This window comes from Mobula birostris, chromosome 5 (genome assembly GCF_030028105.1).
Source record: "Mobula birostris isolate sMobBir1 chromosome 5, sMobBir1.hap1, whole genome shotgun sequence".
In the NCBI taxonomy this organism is placed as follows: Eukaryota; Metazoa; Chordata; class Chondrichthyes; order Myliobatiformes; family Myliobatidae; genus Mobula; species Mobula birostris.
Window position 1 is genome coordinate 156064645 of NC_092374.1, and position 10645 is coordinate 156075289.

A 10645-nucleotide genomic window follows, 5' to 3' on the forward strand; every position below is an offset into this window, starting at 1 on the left:
CCCACCTGGCTTCACCTATAACCTCTCCAGCCTCATTTCCCTCCCCCCTACCATTTTATTCCAGTATCTTTACCCTTCCTTTTCAGTCCTGAAGAAGGATCTCAGTCCAAAGTATTATCTGCTTATTTATTTCTATAGATGCTGTCTGACCTGCTGAGTTCCTCCAGTATTTTATTTGTGTTATTAATCAAAGTTGCCAGGTTACCAAAAGAGAGCAGAGTGCATAACATTTATCAAAGAAACAGATTCTGAAGGCAAATTAGGATTAAATTGGGATTAATTAGCATAAATAGCATAGAAGCAGGACGTTTTGGCAGAACAGTACGTGGCTAAGAAGCTAATGCAGGGGGCAGGGCTTCAGGTTCTTGGATCACTGGAATCTCTTCCGGGGGAGAGTACAAAAGTGAAGAGTTGCACCTGAAACCAAGGGGGGGGCGGGGAACCAATATTCTCACAGGCAGGTTTGTTAGAGCTGTTGGGGAGGGTTTAAATTAATTTGGCAGGGGCTGGGAACTGGAGAGAAGGGACTCAGGGTAGAGAAGGGACGGATGATAAAAAAGCAAAGATAGCATGCAGTCAGATTGTCAGGAAGGACAGGCAGGTGATAGGACAAAATTGCAGCTAGTAGGGTGAGTACCAGTGCATTTGGGATGCAGAATCAGAAAGGGTAGCAAATACAGTACTCAAAGTGTTATATCTTAATGCAGAGTATAAGAAATAAGGTGCATGATTAAGGTGCACTATTACAGATCGCCAGGTATGATATTGTGGCCATCACTGAATCATGGCTGAAGGATGGTTGTAGTTGGGAGCTGAATGTCCAAGGTTACGCGTATCAGAGGGATAGGAAGGTAGGCAGAAGGGTTGGCATGGCTTTGCTGGTAAAGAATGACATCAAATCAGTAGAAAGGTGTGACCTACTGCAGAAATGGAAATGTCGAATCCTTGTGGGATGAGTTAAGAAACTGCAAGGATTAAAGGACCCTAATGGCAGTTATACACAGGCCTCTCAACAGTAGATGGGATGTGGACCATAGATTACAAAGGGAAATAGAAAAGGCATGTCAAAAGGGCAATGTTATGATAGTCATGGGAGATTTTAACATCCTGGTCAATTGGGAAAATCAGATTGGTAATGGATCTGAAGAGAGTGAGCTTGTTGAATGCCTACGAGATGGCTTTTTAGAGCAGTTTGTCATTGACCCAACTTGGGGAACAGCAATACTGGATTAAATATTATGTAATGAACTGGAGTCGATTAGGGAGCTTAAGATAAAAGAATGCTGAGGAAGCAGTGATCACAATATGATTGAGTTGAAATTTGATAGGGAGAAAGTAAAGACTGACATAGCAGTATTTCAGTGGAGTAAAGGAAATTACTTTGGTATGAGAGAAGAGTTGGCCAAAGTAAATTGGAAGGAGATTCTGCCAGGGATGACAGCAGAGCAGCAATGGTGGAAGTTTCTGGGAAAACTGAAGAAGGTGCAGGATATATGTATTCCAAAATCAAAAAAATACTCAAATGGCAAAATAGTACAACCATGGCTGACAAGGGAAGTCACAGCTAAGGTAAAAGCAAAAGAGAGGGCATACAACTGTGGTAAACCATGTATATAGGTTGTAACTATCTGTCTGGACATGCCTGGACACGCCCCTCTGCTGACTGCTCCTGTGGCTCCTCCCACAGACCCCTGAATAAAGGCGATTGTGTCACTGCTCCTCCCACAGTCCAGGACAGACATACAGTATGGACGTGGATCCATTTTACTGTTAATAAAAGCCTTTCAGTATTTACTCTACTTCCAGTCTTTTGGAGTAATTGATAGTGCGTCAACAACAAAGCAAAAATTAGTGGGAATATAGAGGATTGGGAAGCTTTTAAAACCCTGCAGAGACCAGCTAAAACAATCACTAGGAGGGAAAAGATGAAATATGAAGCAAGTTAGCAAACAATGTCAAAGTAGGTAATAAAACCTTTTTCAAGTAAAAGAGGGATGTGAATGAACATAGGACTGCCAGAAAAGGAGACCGGAGAAATAATAATGGGGAATAAGGAGATGACAGATGAACTAAGTGAGTATTTTCCATCAGTCTTCACTATGGAAGACACTATCAGTATGCTGGATGTTGAAGGATATGAGGGAAGAGAAGTGAGTGCAGTTTCTATTACAAGGGAGAAGGTGCTCAAAAAGCTGAAAGACCTAAGGGTACATAAGTCACTAATGAACTGCCCCCAAGGGTTCTGAAAAAGGTAGCGGTAGAGATTGTGGAGGCAATGGTAATGACTTTTCAAAAATTGTTGGCTCTGGCATGGTTCTAGAAGACTGGAAAATTGCAAATGTCACTCTGCTCTTTAAGAAAGGAGGAAGGCAGCAGAAAGGAAACTATAGACCATTTAGCCTGACTTCAGTGATTGGGAAGATGTTGGAGTCATTTATTAAGGATGTGGTTATGGAGTACTTGGTGACACAGGACAAGATGGTACAAAGTCAGCATGGTTTCCTTAAGGGAAAATTTTGCTTGACAAACTTACTGGAATTCTTTGAGATTACAAGTAGGTTAAAGGGGATACAGTGTATGTTGCATATTTGGACTTTCAGAAGGACTTTGACAAGGTGACATGAGGCTGCTTACCAAGTTAAGAGCCCATGATATTACAGTAAAGTTACTGCCATGGTCAAAGCATTGGCTGATTGGTAGGAGTCAGCGAGTGGATCCTCTTCTGGTTGGCTGCCAGTGACTAGTGGTGTTCTGCAGGGGTCGGTGTTTGAATAATTTCTTTTTATGCTGTATATCAATAATTTAAATGGTGGAATAGATGGTTTTGTTGCCAAGTTTGCAGATGATACAAAGATTGGTGGAGAGGCAGGTAGTGTTGAGGAAACAGGTAGGTTGCAGAAGGACTTAGAAAGATTAGGAGAATGGGCAAGAAATTGGCAAATGAAATACAATGTTGGAAAATGCATGGTCTTGCACTTTGGTAGAAGAAATAAATGTGCAGGCTATTTTCTAAATGGGTAGAAAATCCAAAAATCTGAGATGCAAAGGGACTTGAGAGTCCTTGTGCAGAACCTAAAGGTTAACTTTCAGGTTGAGTCATTGGAGAGGAAAGCAAATGAAATATTAACATTTATTTTAAGAGGTCTAGAATAAAAGAGCAGGGATTTGCTGTTGAGGTTTTATAAGGCACTAGTAAGGCCTCTCTTTGAGTATTGTGAACAGTTTTGGGCTCCTCATCTAAGAAAAGATGTGCTGGCATTGGAGAGGTTTCAGAGGATCTTCACAAGGACAATTCCGAGAATGAGAGGGTTATCATACGAGAGATGTTTGATTGCTGGAATTTAGAAGGATGAAGGGGAATCTCATTGAAACCTTTTGAATGTTCTAAGGCCTAGACAGAGTAGGTATGGAAAGGATGTTTCCCATGGTGGGGAGTCTAGGACAAAAGGGTACTGCCTCAGGATAGAGGGGCCTCCATTTAAAACAGATGTGGAGAAATTTCTTTAGCCATAAGGTAGTGAATTTGTCACCACAGGCAGCTGTGGAGGCCAGGTTGTTGGGCATATTTAAGGCGGAGATTGATAGGTTCTTGTTTGGACATGACATCAAAGGTCACGGAGGAAAGGCCAGGGAATGAGGCTGAGGAGGGGTAAACTGATCAGCCGTGATTGAAAGGTGGAGCACACTCGATAAGCTAAATGGCCTAATTCTGCTCCTTTGTTTTATGATCTTATAGTCTTGCATACATTGTTAGAGTGTTAATAAAGCAAAATTTTAGACTTTTCAATCTGACATTGAAAGAGTTCTTTTAGACCATAAGCCATAGGAGCGGCATTATAACATTTGGCCCATCGAGTCTGCTCCACTATTTGATCATAGATAATTTATGGTATTATCCTTCTTGACCCCATTCTCCTGCATTCCCCCATAGCTTTTGATACCCTTAGTAACAGAAAGTCTATCAACATCTCTTTAAATATATCTGATGATTTGGCTTCCACAGTCATTTGTGGCAATGAATTTCAAGTTTATCAGGTCAATACCAGCTCACAGAACAATCCCATCAATCTCATTACCTACCAATTTCTCTATAAAATATTCTCCTTGTATTCCCACCAACTCCTCTCCTGACACCTCCAGATACCATCTGAGAGTAACACTAAGGGTGGTTTACAGTGAAAAACTAACCCTCATAAGTTTGGGATGTGGGAGGAAACGAAAACATTAAGGGGAAACACACACTATCACAGGGAGATTGTGCCTACTCTACACAGACAACACGGGAAGTCATAATCAAGCCCGAGGCCCTGGAACAGTGAGGCAGAAGTTTTATTGACAGTGCCACTTAGTATCAACAACACAGCAGCATGAAGAATTACTTAGAAACTTCATGTCACTTCTCCTGGTGGGAAGGTGTGGTTTCGTTTATCACTGAGCATTCTGTGATATAATGGAAGGGGGGCAGGAGCAAAACAATTGTGACCACGTAAGTCCATAACGTATCCAGGTAGAATTAGGTCAATCAGCCCATCAAGTCTGCCCCCCCCTCATTCTCTTGCATTCTCACCTTGATCCTTAATTTCTTTACCAATCAAGAAGCTATCAATGTCTGCTTTAAATACACCCAGTGAGTTAGCTTCCACTGCCTTCTGTGGCAACATATTCACAATTCTTGGGCTGAAGGAATGTCTCTTCATCTCAGTTTTGAAGGAGCTGATAAACTGTTATCTAGGTCCCTACCATTCTAAAACTTTAATTTATGACTAATTATGATTTGTTATGATCATTATCAATGTTTGAAAAGTTTATTGCATGATAAAATATTCCAAAAGCTACAAATAATCATTTCTAATGAGTTTGCATTCTTTTCTAGCTTTCTCCTGGTGTTGAATTACATTGGTATCAATATGGCTTCCCTCAACTCCTGCATCAATCCCATTGCACTCTACTTTGTCAGTAAGAGATTCAAGAACTGTTTTCAGGTAGCAACATAATTCTTTTTAAGATCTGCATTCTAAAACATTTACTATTTGACACCAAGCAATTCAGTGATGGCTTTTAAAAGCATTAAATCATTTCAAGTCCATCAGATAATAAGCTAACCAAAATTATATTTGTGTGGACCTATTAATGGTATATTTTAGCTAATGTATTTTGAAATAATCTTTTCATTTGTGCATATGTCTGAACAATAAAAATAGGTCAATTTTCATCTCAGTGACTGGTTCCAATCCCAGCTGACAAACAGGAACAAATAACTTGGGCTAAGTTTAATTGCACAATGATTTGCTGCATTGCAAGCAGATTCTAACAAGTCTAGAGCTGGCAAGAATGGTGGGAAAGAACAATTGTGCCAGTGATAGTTAAAGTGACAGGGCAACTAAAGGCCACCATCAAAATTGCATTGGGAACTGTAAAATTACTACTTTTCTATAAGGCTATTATATCCTATCTCAAGGGTATCCTCTTTTTCAAGGCTCTGAGGGCAGGCAATTCAAGCATAGAAGTAAAGGGGAATTGTAAGTTCAAAGAAAATGTATTATCAAAGTCACCATATAGAACCTGAGATTCATTTTCATGTGGACAGTTAGAGTAAATGCAAGAAACACAATAAAATCAATGAAAGACCATACGTAAAAGGATGGACAATCAATCGATATGCAAAAAAAAACTGTTCAAAGATGAAAAGGAAATACCAGATAAATTAGCAATAAATATTGAGACGAAGAGTTCTTGAAAGTGGTTCCATCGGTTGTGGGAACATTTCAGTCATGGGGTGAGTGAAGTTGAGTGATGTTATCCACTCTGGTCCAAGAGCCTGATGATTGAGGGGATTGTCCCTAATCTAGAGGATAGGTGAACCACTTAGTCTGACCTCTACCCTTTGACCTGTTTGTCATGGAAGACAAAAGCAAAGCACAAAGCTCTGATCCTAGGCAAAGTAGTAAATTCCAAACCCTATGACAAAGTTGTGACCCTTTTGAGGCATTCCCTGCTGCCGTGACAGAACTGGCCAGTTCTATTGTAAACTTATGAGGTTGATTATCTGAAATTGTTGAATTCACTGTTTTGTCCTGAAAAATAATATTTGAAATCCACAGACTCCCAGAACCACCTTGACTATAGCCCTGTTTCTTACCGCTTCCTCCAAACACTCCATTAACCCATCCAATCTGTGTTCCACACTTCCTTCAGTTGATTCCATGCTCCACTTCCTCTGCTATCAGATCCCACCATCTTCAGCCATCTATCGATTCCCATCTTCTGAAACAATTTCCACACTTCCATCCGCCTATCACCCTCCTCACCTGGATCTACCTATTACACACCAGCTCTTACTCAATCCTTTTCCTTCATCTTTTTATACTGGCTATCTCTCCTCTATCTTTCAGTCAAGTTCCCTCCATAGATACTGCCTGACCCATTAAATTTCTCCAGTATCCTGCTTATTGACTACTTCTCCTACCCTGCTTCCAGTAAGGACTGCATTCCATTCTCCCAATTCCTCCGTCTCTGTTCTGTCTCTTTTATGACTCTTCACCCCAGTGCTTATGAAATGTCCACATCTTTCCTGAACTGTGGTTCCCCTCTACCATGGGTTACAGGGCTCTCATCACTTTTGCACCACTGCTTCCTCATTTTGGCTTTCATTTCCTCTCCTTCCACTCAAGGCAAGGCCATTCAGCCTCTCCCTCCACTGAAAGCAAGATCGTTTGTCCTCTGTACTCACCAGTCAGCCTATAAATGGCCTTGCTTTGAGTGGACGGAGTGGACAATTGGCCTCTTAAGCTTGTCTCAGCATTCATTCAGAATTGGCTGATCTGTCCTTGGTTACTTCTCTTCAGTGATAGTTCCCCATAATCCTGAACTCCTTGATCTTACAAAAAATTATCAACCTCCTTTTTAAATACCTGCCATGATCTAGCCTCCAAAACTGTTAGAGATTCACCAGTTGCTGTAAGAAGAATGTCAGGGGAGTTAAAATTGAAAAATCATATAAAGCAAATCATAACTCCACAATTATTTCAAAGTCTTAAAAAACCCTAAAGATATGATGTAATGTCTGATTTGAGTAAACTATATTGGGCAATACTAAGCTAAAGAGAACTGAATGTCCTTGTTTACGATTCTAAGCGTAAAGAGTTAGTTGTTCTCAGCCAGGCCGGCATGGTCATTCACGGTTTGAAAGACTCATGCGTATGGATGATAGGCAAAGAAAATACTGAACTTGGTTGAGTGCCTATCTCTAATAACAGATGAATGCTCGGTTAACACTTGCTGTGGCTGTAGTCTGCCTTCAGTTCCAATTGAAACTGCTATCATTTGTTTGTTTAAATGCTAATATTGGAGTCTTTGTTAAACTGTTTCACCACTGTTCTGGTTATATCTACAGTAGAATTAAAACTTCAAATGGAGCTCCCAATGTTCGTATGTGGGTATTTCAGCTGAACAATTACGGTGCTGGGCTAGTATTCAATTGCCTTGACTACCTATCCAGGAAATTGTTGATTCAAATCCCAGCAATGAACTAAATATGCAATGAAAAACTCACATCAGTAATGTTGACCGCAAAATTCCTGGATTATCATAAAACAACTTGGATTCACTAGTGCTCTTCAGGATACTCCCTACCAGGTCTCTCCTGTTTGTAACTCCATGCCCATTAATGCGGCCTGAACTCATCTGACAAATACCTAGTACAAGCAACTATAGAGGCTACTACTACTAATAAAGTCCCCATCCTCCCTTTCCTCTTCCCATGAAAGAATATATTAATACATAGACTTAAAGTAATTCAACCTGCTTTATTTTGCATACAAATTGTTGGTTGCACATTGCAAGTGCATGGAATTCTCTGGAACACTGGCACTGGAACATCAGATAACCCCTACTGAATTGCTTAACTACATGAAACATTCATACGTTATGACTGGAATTGTAACCTACAATAAAGAAATTATTATAATAATTTGTGAATAAAATGCATCTCTTAGAAGACATGCAAATAGATTGCATAATTATAGTACCTCAGCAACATCAGCAAGTGTTTTTAGAGATAATCACAGTTAGTGTTAGGGATAGTCAACACTGAAAGTCAAGGATGTTAAACCGATATTTTTGCAGCTAACTCAATAGCTACCTCAACTAGTTATACCAATAAATGTTGGTTTGAATAGAATAAACAAAAACTTGGTATCTGGGGATATAACATAGTACCAACAACACAGGTAAAAGAAAGGGGCAAAAGGCAAACTGGGTTTTTCTTACAAATAACGTCACAGTGGACAGAATAACATCTTTCCGTTATGCACCATTCATCCAAAGGTTATCATTTAAAGGAAATCTCATCTTTATGTATCAAGGAATTGAACTGGGAAAAAGCCAGGTTGTTATCATCATGCCTTACCAACTCAACTCCATGGCATGTGTCTGAGACACTTAAAGCAGTAGGAAGAGAGATTAAAATAAATAGGAGGGAAAAGAGAAAATTGAACTATACTCACTGGGCCATTTTTCCTATCAGTTCAGATAACTTGAATGGTCAGATGTTCTGGGTCTTAGCAATTCCTGAGAAAAATAAATAACTACCTGTTTCCTTAGTTCCTCTCTACGTTTCCTCATGTGTCTACCACATTAAGAGTTATAACATGTTTTTTTTGTTACATACAGTCCTGCCTATGCTGCTGGTTCCAGAGGAAGACAATGATGTATGTATTGCCCTTGGATGAGAAACAGTCCTGCATCAAGTGGAAGTCAAATGGATTCGATCACGGACTGAACCACAGCAATTCGCGTTCCAGTAATAAATATAGTTCATCATAATCCATGTATTGTACAACCATCTCAAGGAAGAATACAGACTCTTCCTAATACTCTTACAGAAAATGTTGTCCACACCACCAGGAAAGTCAATGTTGTAAATTATAGTCCGTCCTCAACAATATGACAGATATGGATGTACATTCCAGGTACATATTTAAAAGAAGTACCATCTCGATAATCACTCTCAATGATTAAGCATTCACTGCAACATGAGAAGTAACTAAATTAGGAGTAAAGTTGGGACAGGCCCACCGACTGGTGAAAGCATTGTTAAGGCACTTGAAGGGTCTGACTCTGCACTTTCAGGTCATCAAAAAACCCTTGATTATTAAATGTATCCACTGCAAAATATATTACTGGTTAATGAGCCTGAGATGACTAGCTTTCAATTAATAAGGATTACATGTGAGGAAGTGGCTAGCAATAAACTAAATAGGTTATGCCACATTTTAATAATTTTGCATGCGATGTTTTATTCCTTAAATGGAGCTTGGGCCGGACCCATACCCTTTTCAATTTATCTGCATCTTAGTTATTTGGCTGTTATACATGATAAAGAAAGTGGTGTTACATCTTCAGTGATGTACATCAGCCTCAGAGAAGAAAGCAATCTTAGGAAAGTGATTGAATAATAAACATTTTAACTCACATTTCTCAAAAGTAAAACATTCATTGGTTCAACTGAATATATTTTAATCCATGGCAGCATTCTGTAGTGATGATTTTAATGCCACATCTTGTTTGAGCGGATATAGATTGAGTTGCTTTACTTGGATGAGTACTCTACTCTTCGACTATCCTTATTTAATAAGAAACTGATTGAAAGTGGGTTGGAAATTTAGCATTTGCAGAGAAAATGTATATGTGAGTATAACAAGGTGTTTTAGATTTTGCTATGAACAGCAAAAAGGAAATTTTCCATTGAGTTGCCTTTCAACATTACAATTTATTCAATATACTGTGTCTTTTTATTTACAATCATTGTAACCACTGTACTACAATCAAGCCTCAAAATAAAACTGCATAATGCTTGATTCCAAATGTCATATTGTCAGCAAATTGGATCACAATTCTCTTTTTGTTTTTAGAATGTGCATTTAACTCCAAAATTTTACAGTATTATTTTTATTAAAATTTTAAATGTATATTTTTCAAAAATCAATTCAAACTACACCAATGTTATTACTGAAAACTTAATTACCAACTATATTTCTTGTAAATAATGTTTATACTATATGTGTCCTTCAATTATTTAGCTGCAGTACAGTTCAGAACATAAATTGTCCTGACCACAGTTTGAGTTCTAGCAAGTATCTCTGTTTTATAATTATAATTATGTTATAATTCAGGTCTGTAGTAAAGCAAGTGATTGCTGGAGGTTCAAGAATGTGACAGTAATTCTGTTTTCTTGTGCTATGTTTATTATTCTTTTCTGTATATTTCTCATAATCAATTCCTATTTTATTGCACAATGTGTGTTTTTTTTTTCTCATGCATTTAATGCATTTGAAATGTGAATGTTTTACAAAATAAATTACAGTTTATCTGTTTATTCTTTGCTGGAAGTTGGTACCTTTCCCTTCACTGAAGTTGTTCAGTCAACAATTAAACACCGTCTTTTATTTTCCGTATGTCACTCAACACCACTGGGTCCTTGGACTGTAGCTTAACCAATTACACAGACAATAGTTAATCCAGAGGCAATGATTTATAGAATCCATCATGGAAAATTCTGGAAATATTCAGGAAGATCATCAGAATTTGTAAGTACCAGACAGCATTCATAAAACAAAAATATAAATCTAAGACAGATGGAAGATTA

General features: G+C 38.6%; 1 protein-coding gene across 1 annotated transcript in view; it reads left to right on the top strand.

The window, feature by feature from the left end:
- The window catches only part of LOC140197997 (endothelin receptor type B-like), a 39543-nt gene extending 29155 nt beyond the window's left edge, over nt 1-10388 (top strand). Inside the window, exons 7-8 of the mRNA XM_072258756.1 lie at nt 4874-4982; nt 8671-10388. Of these exons, the coding sequence (XP_072114857.1) occupies nt 4874-4982; nt 8671-8823 (262 nt within the window). The 3' untranslated portion in view covers nt 8824-10388. The remainder of the gene's footprint in view (nt 1-4873; nt 4983-8670) is intronic.
- Nucleotides 10389-10645: the final 257 nt, after the last annotated feature.